Source organism: Andrena cerasifolii, chromosome 6 (assembly GCF_050908995.1).
Source record: "Andrena cerasifolii isolate SP2316 chromosome 6, iyAndCera1_principal, whole genome shotgun sequence".
Lineage (NCBI taxonomy): Eukaryota > Metazoa > Arthropoda > Insecta > Hymenoptera > Andrenidae > Andrena > Andrena cerasifolii.
Genome location: NC_135123.1, coordinates 1,580,774 through 1,602,192, shown reverse-complemented (window position 1 = coordinate 1,602,192; position 21,419 = coordinate 1,580,774). Strand labels below are relative to the sequence as shown.

At 38.7% G+C, this 21,419-nt stretch overlaps 3 protein-coding genes across 5 annotated transcripts in view; 2 read left to right on the top strand and 1 right to left on the bottom strand.

Annotated features, from left to right (window-relative positions):
- Morgue (modifier of rpr and grim, ubiquitously expressed) overlaps positions 1–18,655 on the top strand; it is a 35,674-nt gene extending 17,019 nt beyond the window's left edge. Inside the window, exons 3-6 of one of the 3 annotated variants that reach the window (XM_076814092.1) lie at positions 4,578–4,815; positions 4,963–5,611; positions 17,912–18,083; positions 18,203–18,655. In XM_076814092.1, coding sequence (XP_076670207.1) covers positions 4,578–4,815; positions 4,963–5,611; positions 17,912–18,083; positions 18,203–18,319 — 1,176 coding nt within the window. In that variant the 3' untranslated portion in view covers positions 18,320–18,655. Of the gene's footprint in view, positions 1–4,577; positions 5,612–17,911; positions 18,084–18,202 lie in introns of all 3 variants that reach the window. The other 2 variants (XM_076814091.1, XM_076814090.1) reach the window with 2 other exon arrangements.
- LOC143369726 (meckelin) overlaps positions 1–21,419 on the bottom strand; it is a 292,527-nt gene that overhangs the window by 211,416 nt on the left and 59,692 nt on the right. The gene's annotated exons all lie outside the window — the stretch shown is intronic.
- Positions 1–21,419, top strand: part of LOC143369795 (uncharacterized) — a 281,266-nt gene that overhangs the window by 220,613 nt on the left and 39,234 nt on the right. The window lies entirely within an intron of this gene.

Here is a 21,419-nt window from a genome sequence, read left to right as displayed (position 1 = left end):
CGGTGTGGGATATCGTACCGTCGTCTAAACTTTAAAAGAATTTAAAACGACGGGGACCGTGACTTCACCTTCGAAGAAACGGGTAAGGCCCGATATAATGCAGAAGATGTCGGAAGACGAAATTGGAGCAATAAGGAAGCATGTGCACGCCTTTTGGGAACGAAGAGAACTACCGACAGTTCCGAGAGTTTTGGCGGCGATCCAAAGAGACGAAAATTTACCAATTTTATCACAGAGTACGTTACAACGCCTCTTGAAGAAAATGAACTTCAAGTACGTACAAAGACAACGCAATAGTGCCCTTATCGAGCGGGAAGATATAATTCGTTGGCGCCGAACGTTCATTACAAAAATTCGAGAATTCAGAGCAGCGGGAAGGCCCATTTATTATTTGGACGAGACATGGGTAAATGCAGGCGACACACAGCAGCGAGTGTGGGTGGACAACACCATAGCTTCGACATCGAACGCCAGAGAAAGGGGCCTGACGATTGGCCCATCTACTCCAACTGCGAAGGGAAAACGCCTCATCGTACTCCATGTTGGATCGGAGGATGGTTTTGTCGAAAATGGCTTGCTGTGTTTTGAATCGAAGACCAAGAGCGCTGATTACCACGACGAGATGAATGCGGCACACTTTTTCGAGTGGTTTAAGCGCATTGTACCATATTTAAAACCAAACGCCGTTATTGTGATGGATAACGCGCCGTACCACTCTGCGAAACAGGAGCGCTGTCCCGTAACGAGCTGGAGAAAAACGCAGATAAGAGAGTGGCTTACCAGCAAGGGAATACGAATGCCAGATAACGCACTGAAGTGGCAGTTATTGGACGAGGTTCGCAGAATTAAGCCCAATTACGATAAATATGTGATCGATGAATTCGCAAAGACAACGGGGAGAACTATTCTCCGACTACCGCCTTACCATTGCGACTTGAATCCAATTGAGCTCGCGTGGGCGGTAGTAAAAGGCCACGTAAAAGCCAATAACAAGACATTCCACCTTGCCGATGTAAAGCGGCTACTAGTACAAGGAGTGGAAAAAGCAACACCCGAAATGTGGGCAAATTTTATCCGCCACACGACAAAGGTGGAAGATAAATTATATGACCTGGACCAAGTAATCGACGATATGCAGGATAACGCGTATGATTCTTCATTCGATGAAGACGATCCAGGCCACGACGAAGGTGCACATTCAGAATTCGAGGCAGATCCGTATTTGGAATCGGAACGTGAACCGAATTTGGAATTGGAGTCGGATTCAGATTGAAACATCAAGGGAGAAACTGCTCATTAGTCCGGTAAGCTGCATTTCATGGGAACAATCTAATCTTTCAATCTATCTTTCTTATGTACATATATTTATGTACTTCTGTACTTCTTTCAGAAACTTTTTTGAGGAAGGACCACTCAGAGTTCCTGGATCACCCAGAGAAGTATGGTATCTTTGAATTAGGTGTGCTAATAGGACATTGAATCTGGAATTAATGTGATTTTTATTCATTCTTGTAGATGTCTCAATCTGAATCCGGATCCGGCGCCAATTCCGAATGCGCACCTTCGTGGTCTGGGTCACTTTCATCGGGTGAAGGATGCTGCGCATTATCCTGCATATCGTCGATTACCTGGTTACACATTTCGGATATTACCTTTCCCCCTTGTATCATTGCTCCAATTTCGTCTTCCGACATCTTCTGCATTATATCGGGCCTTACCCGTTTCTTCGAAGGTGAAGTCACGGTCCCCGTCGTTTTAAATTCTTTTAAAGTGTCGACGACGTTACGATATCTCACACCGCAAGTATTTCCCACTAATTTGATCATTTCTTTGTACTTCATCCCCGGAAATTGAGCTTTCTTGTCATTGTAAATATTGATAATAATCTTTCTTTGTCCAGAGTTTTATAAAAAATATACCAATGTTTTATAAATGTATATATGTTTTATAAATTGTTTTATAAATATTTTATAAATTGTGTAAAATAAAATTTATTTTTATATGTCATACTTTATTGTTATATTTCATAATATTAATACTGTAAACATTTCAGTATAATTCGCCTAATAAATAAATTTGTAATATTGCACGAATTTAGTAGAATTCACGTTTTATTTGGTTACCCGGTGTATGAAAGAGAATCGGAACGATGCAAGGAGAGAGGGAAGCCTGGGTGGTAAAGTGGGGGAACAGAGACCTCGCGACAGTCGAAGAGCTCATTCTACATGCGCGAAATGGGTTCCTTCTAAAATGACTTGGAGTATAGTTAAGAATAGTTATGAAATGAATATATATATATATATATATATATATATATATATATATATATATATATATACACACAATATATAGTATGCACAAACGGTGAGGATTAGGAACAACGGTAAAAAAGGCGAACTTAGCACAGCACGTAAAATGAGTGACGTCGATTTATTAAAAGGGATGAGTACAAACGCAATGAGCGTGAGATTGCCTAACAGTACTGAGCTTGAGCCGACACGCGATTATATTAATACACGCGGCGTAGTCAATGATCGTCGTACCACCACGTGCATCACTCGCGGTGATCCACGATCGATGCGAGCCCGTTCAATTTTGCACGTGGACGTGAGAATGAGCTGAATGAGATACGATACTCAGTGCTGCTGCACGAGGAGAAATGAGAATTCACAAGGTGATAATTGAGAATCGCACGCAACACGTCTGATCATACACACTGTGTGAACGAAAGTGAATTCAAGATGGATGCTCGTTTCCGTTACGGCGTCGTCTCTAGAGAACCGATCGACGCGGCGCCCTGATTGTCTCATCGATTGTGGATCCGCCGTGAGTTCCGCTATCCGGGAGGTGCTGCGGTGAGTGAGAGTGTGGCGGTGAACTGAACTACCATATTCCCAAACAATAACACAAAACATAACCGAATAATTTTGATATAATATTTTATATTTTGATATCGTTATGTTATCATACTTGGCACTGTCATGTATTAAGGCCTGCAGCAAACAGAACGAGTCTTATTATGCAACTTACTACGTAACAGCATAAGCCGATGGTGCATTATACTATTTATATAATGGTTGAATTCCTAAAAAAACACCTTACATTTTTAATTATTATGAAAATGTACAAATTGTTAAAAATAACGTGAGGTAAATTTTTTTTTAAGAAAAACCTTTTTTAAAAATTTTGTTAACAAAAGTTTGTAGCCCTTATTGCACCATTAAACTTTTGTTTGAAACGTTTTTTGAGGTTAGTTTTCACCCCCTTAAAGGGCGATAGGAGCCGAATGAAACACACCGTTGTTCTTGTCTTGAGTCACTCTATAAACCCACATAGTTGCGTTCCAGTCGGTGAGAGCGGGTTCAGGGTGTTTCCTTGTCAGCAAGCCTTGTAGGCTCGACATATCTGTTTAACGAGTGCAAGTTGGCATGCCATGAGCATTTCGACGTCACAGCTAGTCCAAGTTGATCATTCGAGTACGGCGCAAAACTTGCCAAGCCCCGTGCCGTAGGATCTCACCTTAAGGGTATTCTCATATAAATCCTTCAAATTGCAGACTTCAACTTGTAGCCCCTAAACCACTGGCCTGAAATAAAAAACAATGCCAGTTTATTAAAGGACATGAAATTTCATAGTGGACATATTTTTAAAAATTACAAAAATGAAATTTTTTTGACAAAATAACAACACTTGAAGTTTGAAATCACTTTCCCCCTGTTTTCGCCCTTTCAACGCCTTTAAAAAAATAGAAATGTTCAAAATGTTTAATATGTTAAAGGTTTCTACACTACATAGAAGTATATTCTTCGAAATAAAAAAGTTTCAGTCGAATCAGATAATATCTTTTGAAGATATTTGTTGCACCGATTTGAAGAACACTGTTTCGAGAAAATCGCGTTTATAGTTTTACATTACCGCAGAGTGGCCGGGTTTTATCCACACAATCGTCGCTACTCAAATGCCTATAACTTCAAGAATTTTTCGACTCACAAAATCCTTTTAAAGATGTATTCTTAAAAGGTTGAACATTAAAAAAATCGATTTTTAGATCGGAACCTGCCCTTAAAATGGTAAAGAATTGTTTTTATTGTCTTTTTTATCGATGTAGTCTTGAATAAATAGCTATAATACCGACGGCAATAAAAACACATCTGAAATCACAAATCGAAAGGTTTTCTTGAAATATATGAGTATGGTTATCGTGTGAACTAACGTTACTGAAAAATAATGAAAATGCGATGTTTGGTGCATATTTTAATTTATCGTTTTTCGGGGCACTTTTATTGATCCGTGGGATCCCATCTTTACAACGAGAATTTATCAGAACTTTTCACTTTGATCAGGAAAATTTGAGTAATTCATTAATACCACTTTTATAAAAATGCAGTAACAAATTAGAAAACATGACAATTTCAGAAATGTATGACTCACTCTGTGCTGAGCTTATCGCTCTCGGTTTTTGAGGGTCGAAAATGTGGGGGATGACCGGGAAGAAGAAGCGGGTCCTTAACTGGGCGGTACCCTATACCAATGATATATAATGTTGTAATTAGTATTTTTTTTAAATGTTTCCGTAGAAAACAGATGATGAAGATTCTGGAAATGATGAACCCACTGAATTTTACTACAGCCATGAAAGAAGAACCAGTCAACAAAATTATTCGCAAAATGCAAATTCAAATGTATCAAATATATCAAATATTTCTAATTCTAATTCCCATGTATCACCGCGTATTTACTTGCAAAATGAAAATATATCAGCCATACAGAATTATCAAAAAATACATCATGGTATAAATACAAGTAATTCTAAAGGTATAGTAGTTTTGTCTCAAAATATGCACCGTCTTCATAACACACAGTCTGGTAAAATACAAGATAAAACTAATGGAAATGATAGTGCTTATCATCAAAATCACAATGAAAAAGTTTCAACTGTTAATTCTCCAAGTATGATAGCAGGAGAGCTACATAGCACAGCGTCACAGGCTCAAGAGCCAGAAAATTATCAGCAGTGCCAGTGTAATTATAAAGTGCATGACGATATTGGAGAATCCTCTAGATCATACAACTTATCTGAACGATTAGAAATGTTAACAAATGATAAACATATTGAACACGAGCCTATCAACGAACCAGAGCTGGTGGAAAGGTTACCACCAGAAGTGTTGCTAGTTGTTTTCTCCTACTTGGACGATGTTAGTCTTTGGTCAGCTGCAAATGTTTGTCGTAGGTGGTGTGGTTTGTTATCAACGCATATAACACCTCAACAATGGCAACAAAATGTTAAACTACGCTGGCCTTTGTATAAACCTATTGGATGTGTTACAAATTGGTACAAGGTGTACGATTTTTTGGCCTCTTCAGCACCTTGTAGAACATGTTTAGCACAAACATGTTTAAGATCACGACATCCAAGAATGGAGGAAAACCCGTGGCGAATAAAGCGACTGAACAATGAAATCAAAAGATTAAGAACAAATCCTCCTGAATGCATTCTAGCAACACCCTTAGATGAAATATGCTGTCATTGGCAAGCTACAATAACTGGACCTGTAGAAAGTCCATATGAAGGAGGCTTATTTTATCTTTATTTAGAAATACCAGGCAGGTATGTATGAAATACTTTAAAATCCTCTTTGGCAAATTAGGGTTATGGAATTATAATTATGAAGTTATTTCGCACTTACTTCCTAACACTTTTTGGTACGATTATGTCTCAAAATTTCGGTATAGTATCATTGATTACTTGTAACACATAAGTTGAATTTCGTATAATATTAATCTTTTCGTGTCATTTATAAACTTCTTTTGAAAAAATGAAAATATAATTAATGATTATTTGCATTTTTAGTATCAAATTATATTTTTATCTATGAACAAAAATTTCATTTCTATCGTCGGGGTGAATACGAATTTCATAGTTCGGTTTCATAGGGGGCTTCAAAATGACGAAATAAATGAATGAAAGAAAAAAATCTGGGTAATGATCCGATACAAACGAAACAAGATTTGTTTGATTTTATTAAATTTGTCGAAGGTTGAACCTGCATTCAGTGTAAAATGTTCAGAATTAAAAAAATTGCGGAATTTCATAATTAGAGAAATTTTTTCGTTATTTGGTTTACTTATTTCCTTGTACTAGAAAATATATTAATCAGTCAAACTGTGCAATGTGGTTTTGAGACAATCGACTATTGATGTTGTTATTGCAAAGGACGAGAAGCTAAGAAAGCAGTGATGTACACGGACTGCAAGCAATTGTCGGACACCACCCGCACTCACCCAGTCAAAGAGCCGCCCCTCCTTTGCGCGCTGCGCAAGGAAGATATTTTTCACTGTGTGAGTGCGGCTGGTGTCCAAGAATTGTTTGCACTCCGTGTACCGTACATACTGTATACGTACTGTATACATGCTACAATCCTACTATCCTAATTCTATTATTCTACTATCTATCTACTAATATCTACTATGGGGCACTATAAGCCTATAAGCCACTTATTTTTCGATATTTGATTTTGAAAGGAGACCCCCATAGTTTTGTTCCTTTTGATCTAAAATCGCGCAACACAAATTTCACACACATCGTGGAAATTAACCCTCTGGTCAATAACCGGGTACCGGGGTACACACCTGGGCATGTTTTATCAAATTTCTTTATGTTCCCGTGAAAATTTCGTCATGACCGCTTGGATCTTCGTTATTTGAACATTTTGAAAGCGAAATATATTTTCAGACATCTTTTATTGGTCTTGAATTCGGAGAATTATCCCGTCAAAGTTTACATAGTGATTCTGAATAAGCAAGGTATCCGGGTACTAGGGTGTAGCGAAAAACACTTCTTACGTCGGACAGAAACGAAAGAGTTTGGCACAAGGCGCTAGAGGCGCCGAATAGCACTGCACTGTCCGGTGTCCGCGGAGCACGTTTTGCCAACCTCTTTTGTTTCTGTATTGAAAACAAAAGGTGTTTTACCACTTTTGTTGATGTTTTCCGGAGGAAAAATGTCTGCTGCATCGCGTGGAGTGGTAAGAATTTATCCTAGTCCCTTAGTTTTTTAAATATATAGAAAGATATCCGCAAAAACTTGGAGCATTTCGGGTGTCCTTTTCCCTTTGATCGTTGTTTAAACATATTTAATTGTTTACAATTCAATAATAACTTATATCGTTGTGTTCGCGAGGGTTCATAGAATAATTTGACGGAACAAGCAACCGAATAACTATTACTGTTTCGACACAAAGGATGTTCAAATTTGAAAATTTGCAATTTTTTTTTAAAATCGAATTTCTCGAAAACTGAGGGTGATGGCGACAAACGGTTTGCGGATTCATGTTCAGCGCACACAAGTCTATAAGAAACGGGTATGTTGTATGCTGAATGTTACAGATTAAAATGGCTGTTGGATAGTGATACGTGGAGCGGGAACGATGCGCGTCGGGTGCACAGTCACTGTACCTCCAGTCCTTATCGATGTGTTTTCCCTGCGTTTCACAGCACAACAAATCCCTCCATATTGTTTTCAAGCAATAAGAAGTGCTTTTACGTTCTATTACACGCATCAGAACGCAACAGAAATGAAACCGTTACATATTCTGCGTTTGTCAACATTTTGGTATTTTTCACTAAAATTGCGAAAATTCAAGGCGACGTTCAGAACAGAAGATATTAACCGATCGAGCTGAAATTTTACACATGTTTAAAATGATTACAGTCACGGGTGGGCAAGTTTTCTACACTATTACGATGCTGTTCGATGAAAAAAGTGTTTTTCGCTACACCCTAGTGGATACCCTGGTTATTGAACAACGTAGGACTTTTCGTTATTGACATAAGGGTTAACAAAAAATTACATTTTCAAATATTTATCGAAGGATTTATCTTATTTCAAATGTCCCAACTGTCTTCCAAATCCTACATACTTATATTCTAATTTATCGAATTAAAAAAATTAATCACAATTTCGTAACATATCAGAGTGAAGTATACAGTTTTACTGTTTTATTATGCTGCGTTTATAACTGATACCCGGTGATTTACATAACCGTTACAGATAACGAAAATTCTACGAAACAGTAAAAGTAAAATGGAATAGCGAAGGTTGCTATTGCATTCCTTAATTTTCGTTGCGTGCAAGATTTCTTTGTATTTTTTTAAAGTTTAAGTTGAAATCGCCACGGTTCAATGTTATTCGATTAAACTGAACCTTTACACATCACTATACTAGATCAAATGAAACATAATTGGGAGGGGGGGGGGGGGGTCCCACGGAAAATTTGAATTTTTTTTTACTTAGTAAATACGTGGCCCCTAATCCTACTATCTACTAATATAATAAATGCGAAAGTGTGTTTTGATGTTTGTTACTCAATCACGTCGCAATTACGCAAAGGATCTTTCTGAAATTTTGTATATACGTAGTCTAGGATTAAGAATAACATATGGGATACTTTTTATCCCAATTTTTTTTAACCAATCTGGACCAAATTTTGCATAATCACCTCTCTAGAACCCTGCGGAAAATATAGGCTACCATGGAATCTGGACATTCCATCCCGTCCCCCTTATTTCACCCTCTTGACACTCCGTGATAATCGAAGTTGTACCCGGGTAGGGTAGGGTCGGGCTAAAAGTCCGGCGGGTAAAAAGTCCTGAATTCAAAATCTCTATTCCTTAACAATGTATTGAATTACGCAGTATACTATCTAAAAGTCTTTATTGTTTTATACGAAGTAAACCACAGTTTAAAAGCGTATCATCAAAGTACGTTAAGATTGTATGTTCCTTTAGTAATGTGTGCATGATATTTTTTATTGCTGAATGATAATATTTTCTAACGTATATATCACAGAAACTATAAAGGTATCATTGGGGCAAAAAGTCCCTCAGACTGAAAATATATATTTTATTACTAGTTTTCATAATAAGATGGCCAAAGTAAAAAGAAATGATGCCAAAGTCTTTAAATAGTGTTTTTGTTTTAGTTGACCGATTTTTTTAGTTTCTAATTTACTTCAAAGTGAACCTCTGACTTATATTTTTATTTTTTGTTAAAAAAGTCATGCTTTCCTTTCAATATTGTATACTAAAAACAATTGGTTTAATAAATATTTGTTGATTTGAAAAGACTTTTTTACTTATTCAGTTTAATATCACACGAAAAGACATTAGGGATTTTCTACCCTATGCAATGGACTTTTTGCCCCGTGCGTGGGGTAAGAAGTCTATTTTGCATTGACAAACATTTTGTGGTATAACTCAACAGAAAATAATAGTATCAACAAACAAACTCCGTGAACGTAACGCAGAATAAATATAGTTTATACAAAATAACGCCAGATATCTCTAGATTGTTAGTATCAACTTTTACATAGGTTTATACGAAAAACGGGACTTTTAGCTCCACCCATTTTTAGGATACGTAGATGCTGTTGAGGTAGGTTGTTTGTATAACCAAGTGAAACTGTCTTGAAATGAGTCACATGGGAGCATATTTGCGATATTTTTGTGAAAATTAATCTGGCGTGTGAAAACCTATATACGAATGGAATGTACATTTAAAAAGCTATTACGCATTTATTCTTATAATAGTAATGGTTCCAATCTTCCCCATTAGCGATTGTAGCTTGATACTGTCCCCGTATGCTTTCTACAGATTTTTCGGCGTACGATACAGGTAACGATCTCCTTATCTTACGAATCCGACGTTGTAATACTTTCAGCGATAAAATGCGTTTCCCTCAAAGGTTTTAGTACTCGATGGGCTGGGCGGGGGGGGGGGGGGGGGAGTGGCACATATTTTCAATGGGATTTGTATTTGGGCGACTGAGATGGCCGATTCAACGTAGTACTGGGTGCGTTCAGCGGACACAACCGCTACGTAGCCGCTCACTGAGCTCAACGGGGATCGGTGCTGGTTGCGCTGAACGACACTTTGGAGGGTAGCGATATTTGTAGCAGTTACCAAATCGGGTGCTAACGGCGTTATGTTGATGCATCCCTCTAAGTGCGTAAACATAATGTAACCTACACAACATTCAATGCGTAAATAGTAGCCCCACCCCTCATAAACATGACTCGTGTATGAAAGAAGCTAATTCCCCTTCATTTTCGAAACAATTAAAAATGTTCAGATGCAAAGATTGTGAAATCAACTTTGTTAATTGCAATTGTATACAAATCAATTCAGTGCTCAGATTTTCAGCTTCGGTTTTAAATAATTAACGGGCCATATGAAGATCTTTTTACGATCGATGATAATAAAAACTTGGTAGAGACTAATTTAAACGAATCAAAGTCAGTAGTGGATTAAGAGAGATGCGAATTTTTTTCATATACAACGGCCCGCTAATTGCTTAAAACCGAAGATGAAAATCTGAGCACTGAATTGATTTGTATACAATTGGAATTAGCAAAGTTGATTTCACAATCTTTGCATCTAAACTTTTTTAATTTTTTCGAGAATTAAAGGGAAGAAGATAATTAATTAGCTTCTTTCGTACATGAGTCATGTTTATGGGGGGGATTTCATCACTTTTTTCTTACATACACCTAAATCTAACGTAGAACTACAAATAATACTCTTTTTTGTCCTCGACTATTTTTATGTATTTGAGGGGGGTAGGGCAGAGGAGTGACATTATAAGATTTCTGGAAAAAGGTTTTCGTCTGCTGATTCTGTGTTGGACTACCCGAAGGGGAAGTCACTTGTATATGTGTAAATCCAAGTTTACGTAGAGTAACTATATAGTACTCTATACTCATCGATGTGCCGCGTTTTGACCGGCTGTCGTGAAGTGGATCGCTCGGCCCCGAATTGGGCCAATCGCTATTGAGTTTTTAATAACTGAGCTGCCAGTTCGCTAACTGTGATCGCGGGTTCCCCGCCTTCCTCATTGGCGAGGGGCATGATGAACGAGCTGTTCGATAGAACAGAAACACGACTGCACCAAAAGTTTCTATAACGCAACCAAGCGATAGTGGCGCACCACACGCAATTCGCGACAACAGGCAACACTGTGAATCGGTCTGCCTTCCGCGCAGACTGACAATGCGCGGAAAACCACACAAACTGGCGGGATTACGCGCTTCCGGCACGCTAAATATAAAATGGCGGAGGTACCTACCACGCATGCTTTAGAATTTACCCCACGCGCAACTATGTGACTGGGTCCATACGATCCTATGAATACCTCGGAATACAGTCCTCGGCAGATGCCCTGAACGGAGAACTGCACCTCCAGCGAAGATGCTGCGCCTCGGTGCATCAGCGTCGAAGAACAGCGTTGGCGATGTCGAGCTCGTTGACTGGACGCTCTCGAAAGCGGAAGAAGGCTCCGGTGACGTTGGCTCCACGCAATAATCCTCGCAGGAGATCCATGATGGACAGATGATCCAGGACGGATGCGATGGTCCAGGGCGGATTCAATGATCCAGAACGGATGCGATGATCCAGGACGGATGCGATGATCCAGGACGGATTACCTGGAAACTGAATTTCCGTACAACAACGACGGTTTCTTGAAGACAAGCCAAGATTCAGCGGTTGATGCTGCCACAAAGGAGCATCCGTAGCTTCGATGAGCGTCGTCACACGACGCCTGCGGTGATCCGCCGGTGAAACTTTCCACAACGGGTTGCTCTGTGGTGACGACTGTTCACCGTCGTAGCCATTCGCCTTGCTGCACCAGTGCCCCGGATTTGCACAACTTCGGCCTCGAGATGTACTCGGCCGACACCGATGCAATTTTTCAATCACGTATGTTGAACCACAATTTGAATTGTTAGTCGGGGTCACCACTGTTGGACTACCCGAAGGGGAAGTCACTTGTATGCGTATAAATGCAAGTTTACGTAGACTAACTAGGATTGTGGTTAATAATGAGACACGTGTTAAGCTCTATGAGCATGAACGTATATATATAGGCTCGCGTCCGATCGACGCAAGAACATGAAGGCCAGAGAGCTATGGCGTCCCTTGCTCGTCCGGAGAGACGACATCCCCATCCTCCACATACCGGAGAGTTGGGGGAAGAAGAAGAGAGAGCAGCCGCTAACGCGCTCCCCCACATCTGCTTTTGAAAGGCGACAACTACTGGCGCCAAGTGGAGAAGTAATGTGGGGATGACGGTTATGAGAATAACTGTTCTTACTGTACTATGTGCATAGATAGCAGCCCTACTCTACTGTAGTTCTACGTCGTCACGGGTAAATAAGACACTTTATTGAACGAACGAAAATGTGTGTTTATTGCACGTATAATACTGCACGCACATGGCGTGACGTCCCCAGAACTCTTCATTCGCCCGTATATATGACTCGCTCGTCTGAGCGTACCTAGTCAGACCCCGCCGCTCGCCTGTTCCCAGGCAAGAGCGCCCGAGCTCACATCGTCGATCTTCGTGAGTCGTTGGCGGACGACGGACATCGGCACGAGAGAGATAGAGAGAACATGCTAGGGAGCATGTTCTGTAGGGACAGTAAAACGAGAATGGCGACATCTACTGGCGTCAAGTACTAGCGCTACGTGATGTCTGACTGTCTCGTAACAAAAGTATCATTTTGGTAACTATTAATTCAGAATAATTCGTTTATCTTTTAGAAAAACAGCTTGAAACATTAAGTAAAACGACAAATGGATTCAAATAAACAATTATTCGCTGGATCATGTTAAAACACCGGAACTATGTCTAAGATAAGATAATGAGGCCGAAATAGCTGCGGGGTCGTACCCATTTCGTGTACAGAGACATGGTCGCTCAGTGTGCCTGTGGGTAGAGGGGAAAGGGGAATTAGCTTAGCATTGATAAAGGTTATAAATATAAATAAATATTTTTAATCAAATACCTGCGGATAATCTTTCGTGTACTTCCATCCTATTTGTAACTGCATAGATCACATTATTATAAATGTACTCCGCTGAGTAGAGGTTGTTTTGGTTCATGGCTGACGTCATCTTACAACTCAACACGTTCCGTAAAAGTAGTGGAGTTTTCTTACGCTCGAAAACATGGCGACCGATCCCTAAACGTGTTGAGCGGTGAGCAACCTAGCGGTAGCGTTCAGCGGAAAATCAGTGAGCGGCTACTGAACGGCTACGTAGCGGTTGAGTCCACTGAACGCACCCATTGTCATTTCTCATGTTTGGTATCGTTCTCCTCCTGAAGTGTCCACTTATTCCCAGTTTCATTAATCTAACACTTCTCCGGTCTTAAATCATGAGACAAAGTATTATGTTTTCTCTCTTTCGTAGTCGACGGTAACTTAGTGTCGACTCTTTCGTCCCCTCTTGCTCATTCTCGGATTCTCTCACTCTCGACCGAAGGATTCCATGAAATGGTAGGGATAGCGATCGCGCATACAACAGAAAGCCGAAATACCATTATAACGAGAATTCACTGTTAACGTTTTTTTCTCTTTGTGAATAGAAATATTTTGGTATGATCTTATATATCAGGTGTTTAACCTAAAAACCGGAATTTGACACTAGATGGCAACACTTGTGTATGCGCAGTAGCAAATCATTGACATACACGCCATTTTGAAGCTCTATTCATAACCTATCAAAATCAGTCAACAGTGTTTGATTTGCTTGTGCGCATCATATTTTTTTCAACCATGGAAAATTTTGAAAATTGACGAAAAAAACAGCATTTGCGGGAAGTTTTGCTGAGTCACTGTTTTACAAAGAAAACTGCAGCCGAAAGTCATCGTTTGCTCGTGGAATTGTATGGCGAACATGCTGTTACGAAAACACAGTGTTTCGAGTGGTTTCAACGCTTTAAAAGTGGCGATTTTTACATCAAAGACAAAGAGCGGCCTGGGCAGCCGAAAAAGTTTGAATATGAAGAATTGGAAGCGTTACTCGATCAAGACTCGTGTCGAACACAAGAAGAGCTTGCGGAATCATTGTGCGTGATTCAAGCAGCCATTTCCATGCGCCTAAAAGCATTGGGATTCATCCAAAAGCAAGGAAATTGGGTGTCATACGAGTTGAAGGCGAGAGACGTGAAAAGGCGATTTTGCATATCTGAAATGCTGCTCGAACGTCATAAAAAGAAGTCGTTTTTGCATCGAATTGTTACTGGTGACGAAAAATGGATTTATTACGACAACCCGAAGCGCAACAAATCGTATGTGAAGCCCGGCCAACCAGCCAAGTCGAAGAAGAATATTCACGCTGCCCAAATAATGCTCTGTATTTGGTGGGACCAGAAGGGAGTTGTGTATTATGAGCTTCTAAAACCGGGTGAAACCATTACTGGAGAGTTGTACCGAAAACAAGTGATTCGTTTAAAGAGAGCATTGAAGGAAAAACGGCCAGAATGGAAGACCAGACACGAGGCATTGATTTTTCAACATGACAATGCTCGGCCACATGTTGCTCGACCCGTTAAAAACTATTTGGAAAATAGCGGATGGGAAGTTCTGCCCCACCCGCCATATAGTCCAGACTTGGCGCCTTCTGACTACCATTTGTTTCGGTCGATGCAGAATGCACTTTCCGGAATACGCTTTACTTCAGTCCAAGGCATAAAAAATTGGCTCAATTCGTTCTTTGATTCAAAAGATGACCGTTTTTTTTTTGGGATGACATCCACAAATTGCCAGAAAGATGAGGAAATGTTGTAACTTCCGATGGACAATACTTTGAATAACAGGATTGTACAAGATTTTCTTTAATAAACGCTTAAATTTACTAAAAAATTCCGGTTTTTAAGTTATACACCCAATATTATCATCATTCTTTGTAGCGGGAGTGCGAGCCATATCAGAATCTGTCAGTCGAGCTAACGAGAAGTGTACAGTTGACGAAACTTTAATTGTTTATATCTTAAAACTTATTGAATATCTACACCTACTATTTTCCATGTATCATTAGGGATCTGTCTGCTACCATTCTGCAAAAGCACGTCAAAATCGAAGTCGAGCAAATCGTGTCCTTCCCTTGTAAGGGACCTTAAACAAATGCGTACTAGTGAAGATTGTGCATGGTTAGATTATTACAGTTTCCACCGCACGTCGTGTTGTCTTTTGTAAATATTGCGGGTATGCTCTAATGTGACTGACTGTATATGAGTGCGCAGAGCGGACTTACTTTAGGTCGCGGTCCTATTGGTACAACCGCGTGACGCGCTCGGTTTTCGTCGATGCACCGACCAATTTGGTACAAAAAGAAGTTTCGTGGGCAAATATACAGGGTGTCCCACTAAGGAGTGGACAGCGCGATATCTCCTAAAGTATTGTCGATAAAAATATAAAAAAAATAGGGAATTGCATGGTTCGAGGGGGCCCATTTATTAGCGCGAACGAATTTTGTTTCCGATTATTATTTTAAAAGATACGATGGTCAAGTTCGGTTTTTCAAATGGAACTATTTTTTTTGAACACCTGAGTTGATAGTGCGTTCCAAGACAAATTCAATAAGCTTTAATGTATACACTTTATTTCCACTGGTTTTTAAGATATTGCGCTTGCAAATTTACTGATTTTCACTGCAAGAAACCCCTCTGGAATGGCAAAAACCGGGGGCGGTCTTACTGACGCCACGGGTGGCACTGCCTGTTGAAATGGATACTTACCTGCCAAAGGTCTACGCCAGAAATGGCAGGCCCAAAGGCTGGACAATTCTTTTCCGTGAGAAATGCTACTTAGGTAGGTACATCTGCGGTGTCGAGAAGCGCATCGTTACTTTTATTTCGCACTTGCTTCTACGCTCGGATGGCCGGTTCTTTTGGGAGGGATGCAAGTTGGATTGGTTAGGTTAGGAGGAGTGAAAGTTGCTCGACTAAATTTCAACCATAGGGAGCAGATTGTATCAGAACCAATCCAACTTGCATCCCTCCCAAAAGAACCGGCCATCCGAGCGTAGAAGCAAGTGCGAAATAAAAGTAACGATACCTTCCTAAGTAGCATTTCTGACGGAAAAGAATTGTCCAGCCTTTGGGCCTGCCATTTCTGGCGTAGACCTTTGGCAGGTAAGTATCCATTTCAACAGGCAGTGCCACCCGTGGGGCCAGTAAGACCGCCCCCGGTTTTTACCATTCCAGAGGGGTTTCTTGCAGTGAAAATCAGTAAATTTGCAAGCGCAATATCTTAAAAACCAGTGGAAATAAAGTGTATACATTAAAGCTTATTGAATTTGTCTTGGAACGCACTATCAACTCAGGTCTTCAAAAAAAATAGTTCCATTTGAAAAACCGAACTTGACCATCGTATCTTTTAAAATAATAATCGGAAACAAATTTCGTTCGCGCTAATAAATGGGCCCCCTCGAACCATGCAATTCCCTATTTTTTTATATTTTTATCGACAATACTTTAGGAGATATCGCGCTGTCCACTCCTTAGTGGGACACCCTGTATAATTCCGAAATTCTTAAAATGTTCTCGATTACCATTCATCATGTAGTCAGGTATTTATGTTGTCATGTGCAACCAGTTACGAAACGATCACCTGAAACAAATGATTATCAGTGTGTTTGTGTTTTCTGTTCTTCGTCATGCAGTTGGCAGAGATTAATAGTAGCATAAGCATCTGTGAATATCAAACATTTGAATTCAATATTTGCGTATTTATTTAGTAAAACTTTATAATGCCGCAATGGGGGCAAGGTAAACTTTATTTTGTCCATAACTATATTTGGTTAACTTAGTTTATAGTCTAAGCAGGGTGTTTCCCAATAGGTGGTGAACCTTTTAGGGGGTGATTCTGCAGGGCGAAATAAAACGAAAATATACAATAAAATTTTTTATATGAGGCTTCGTTTTCGACAAAATTAACTTCGAATTTTAGCCAAATAAGCGTGCGTCGAAGTGCAGTTTGGGCACTTAAAAGGCCTTTCAGGCACTTAAGTGTATTTCGGTGCACGCATATTTTGCTAAAATTCAAATTCAATTTTCTTGCCTATTCCTGTTGCCTATTCAATCTCTTTTGCCTTACCTCTACTCCTGCCTACAGTACATTCCCGCGCATCCAGATAAAATAGATATTATACATGTATCATTACTTTTACATTTGGAAGGATTTTCTAAATCATTTTATGAATACAAGTGCATTTATGAAGTACAGTGCGTAATTTCATATGACGATAAAATCTCTTCGGTTATTAAGGGGTTATACCTAGTCAGGCGACCGAAAAGAGGCGAATATTTGTGAATTTTTTTTGAAGAAACGGAAACGTATATTTTTATAAAACTTTTTGCGCTTAAAAGAACAACATTTACAGAACATATGGTATTTTTTCGTAGAAAAATATTTACGTTTATAATAAAGTAACAACCAACATCCAAGAAGCATTTTTAAAAACTTGGTTTTGCGGTGAGCACTGCCATTTGGAACCAGATTATCTAAAATAAAAAAAGAAAAGATTTCGTTAGTATATTAATGTATCCTCAGGTTGATGGAGAGAATTTTCCGAAATATTAATTTAAAACAAAAAAATCAGGATTTTAATTTTAACTAGCCGCCATTTTGTTTTAAATTAACATTTCGGAAAATTCTCTCCGTCAATTGGAAGATACATTAATATACTAACGAAATCTTTTTTGTTTTTTGATTTTATATAATCTGGTTTCGAATGGCAGTGCTCACCGCAAAACCAAATTTTTAAAAATGCTTCTTGGATGTCGGTTGTTAAATTATTATAACCGTAAATATTTTTCCACGAAAAATTACTAAATGTTCTTTAAATGTTGCTCTTTTAAGCGCAAAAAAGTTATGTAAAAATATACGCTTCCGCTTCTTCAAAAAAAAATTCACAAATATTCGTCTCTTTTCAGCCGCCTGACTAGGTATAACCCCTTAATAGTGTTAAATATACATATAGTTTCGTACATGTAAGACAATAGCATTGTATAATTAAGCACTTATCTTCTTGTTCTTGATTAATGTGTTGCTTAAACTTTTACAGTTATCCACTCTCCCCACCAATAGTAAGATTTCTTACAAAGATACTTCACCCAAATGTTTCTAGACACGGTGATGTTGGTATAGACACATTCCATCATAACTGGTCGTTAGCATTAACACTATCAAAGGTGTTAATCAGTGTCCAAAGCTTGCTTACAGATCCATATTGTCAGGTATACTACATATACTATTTACTACATTACTATCATTTATTATCTGAAATTCTTATATATGGATCAATTAGCAAATAATATTAAGTATTATAATAATAAAAAATGTATATAATGCATAGGTTTGTATGGAACCAGAAGTGGGTGAAATGTATTTGAACGATCGTGAAAGATTCGATGAAATTGCCAGGGCTTGGACATGGAAATATGCTATGCACGATGTTATGACACCACTCTAAAGAATTCTCGAATAAAATTATTTTATCTATACACACATACTATTTTGTTATCTCTCCAATTAATATTTATTAAAATAATTTAATGACACTTAACGCTCGTAATAATAAATTAATGTGCTTACATTTCAAGCAATTCAGCGATAAATAGATCAACAATAAGGGTACAAGTAGGTAAATAGATTAATAGGTAAAAGTAATATATGCTATTAATCTTTATGTAAACATTCTGTTAATAATACATTTAAAATATGCATATTATCTAATTGTTTTGAATTTAATGACGTATGTATGGTTTGCGATTAAATATATTAAATTTGATGTCGTTTTAATAAATAATTTCATTTATTTTTGTAATACTTTCCAATTTACATAGTGCCTCATTATATTTTTTACATTGCGTCCGACTTAACGAAGAATAGCGAAATATTTTGTAAGCAATTGAAAATATGAAAAATCTCCTACAAAAAGTTGTTTGGTATTAGGGAGGGCATTATATTATTATGTACTAGTAGATTTTTGTGAGTGAAGGTATAGAGAAGATTTCAAGCTTCAACTAATTTTTATATATATATATATAGAATGTTACATTTTTTTATTCATAACCTGATAGTGTTTGCTGAGATAAGTTCAATGACGTTCCGGATAAGATTGTTCAATTTATGGAAGGTCATAAATTAGTGAGACCCATGATCGAAAAGGCATGGATCGAATTTAATAGTTGTGTTACGTACCGCGGCTTTTGGTGATCGAGCAGCACGATTTATACACGCAATACCGATTAGGGGTATCCCACAGTCGTTAGACTATCAAGTATTGCTGGATTGAGTTTATGATTTAGAAAAACCAAGGAAGCTTGTTGCAGTCGTAACAGTCAATTCTTTTAATTTTTAAGTATTTAGGTACTTTATCAGAAGGATAAGGGGTAGATTTTGGGATCGTTGGTGCTATAGCTCCATACGGGTCTTTTCAATGGAATCAGATAGGTAATTCACTAGTAGAGTTTGATTATAAATAAAATTTTAATGTTGAATAATAGATGAAATCAAAAGAACATAACGTAAAATATGGAAATGATCGATCAATAATTGTATAAAATTCAGGTATTAATATAATTGAATATAATTTCTGACTAGTGGAATCCCACAGTCGATTGGCTGTCAAAAATTGTGATAGGTGTCTAAACGAACAATTCCTAATTAATTAACAATCCACACATGCTCCGAACGTGCGACAAAACCGTGGGAAGGCGTCGTTCCCTGCGTCGGTAACCGGATGTAGAGTATACAATTCTGTCAATCTTCTAAGAAGCAACCCAGTCTGCGCATTCCTGATGTAGCCGTTACTGATTATGTTACAATGTTTAGCGCGACGGTCAGAGGTGCGCTTAACAAGGGTTCTCCCACAATGCTCCAAGGCATTGTTGAACCGCACCCCTGCCGCTTACACAGTGCGGATTGGGCACATCAAGAGAACCACTGGATCTTTCGGATCGCGACTCTCTGGTGAGAAAGCCGCTGCGTCAGCAGGCCTTATCCTTATCGTGGGACGGCAATATGTCGAGGCGACGATGCTTCAAAGGAAGGGTTCTGGTTTTAATAAATTATTATTGACTAACTAGGCGGAAGTATGATCAACGACGGATTTCCCATAACGCTAGGCGTTGTTGATGCATACTCCGTACCAAAAAGAAAAACTTTACGTTCCGGACGTAACAGTTGTCTAATTCCTACGGTAGGTGGATACCTAAGGTTTCAGGATGCAACTGAAGTCACAGAATAACTTTGATGGGGAAAAAGAGCTTGAGAGTTGAGAGTATGTATAGCGAGAGGCATTTAAAGCAGAATGAATGTATTCTGTATACTCTATATTTGAACGCAAATAATCCACCCGAGTAGCTTATTTCGATGTTCTCCAGGCCAGTATGAAATTGAAACAAAGTTTCTCCATTTCGAGAGTACAAATAATAACAGATCCTTTTTTTATGTGAATTGTGTGATATGTATCGACCGAATTCTAATAACATTCGCCATTCGTCAGCATTCAATTTGCCCGTTTCGAATTGAATTCCGACTACTTTTGGTTACCCGGTGGGGGTGCAGCTTCAGTAACGGACATTAGGTTTCTTCCTCCAAACGAAGGAAGAATTATGAGGTATGAATACCCAATGGCCTGCTGTAATGGGGTTCATCTTGTAGCGGGTAGACATCAAACCCGGTTAATCAAGGAAGGATACTGTACCCCATACTCACCACGAGGGAACGGTTTCTAAATTCTATAAAGGGCGATGTAACTCGCTCGTAGCGGGTTACTAGTAACATAAGACAGTTTAGTCTAGACAGCCACTTAAGGGGGCACTCTGGTCATCGGGCCGAAAAATTGAGCAATCTTTATGAATTTTTTACTCAATGAATAACAAATATAATCGTGCAAAACTTTTTACGTAATATTCATCTACTTAAAGAAAATACAAAACAAATTTTTATGTAATTTTTTAATTGCCTTTTTTGTGCAAAAATTGTGCTTCAATATAAAGTAGGTTAATAAGATTCAGCATTTTGATTGGAAAAAATAGCATATTAATTTTTTTCTCTATTCCTTGAGATCGAGGCCCACTGTGCGTCGGGATTAAAGCGGGCTTAAAGGGAAGCGAAAATTCATTCGTTTTTACAATCGGTAATTTCATATTTTCGCAAAAACGTTTACCAGATTTCTAAAGGGCAATGAAGAATTTGGTGTCGCCGTTAAGAATTTTATACATTTTTTAGTGTGAGTTCATCCGTATATTGCTCTGCCGGTGGTTAGTTCATACGATGAGTTCAGACCCGCAGGTACCGTCGTCAACATCCAACTCGCGGAACAATACGGTCATAAACCGCAACCTTAGCCAGATGCTCTGGTCGATCAGCCTGATTAATTTTTGGGAACCAGATACAGCATTTTCCGCCTCTACTTCGCCAAGAGGGAGAGGGATCCTCCTCCGCCGACGAATTCACAGTCCCCCCGCTTCGAGGAACTTTGTTTCTAATGTGTGTTTCATAATTATATTAAAACAACAATTACTCTCATATTATTTTCTCTTCTTTATACAATAAAGTGAAAA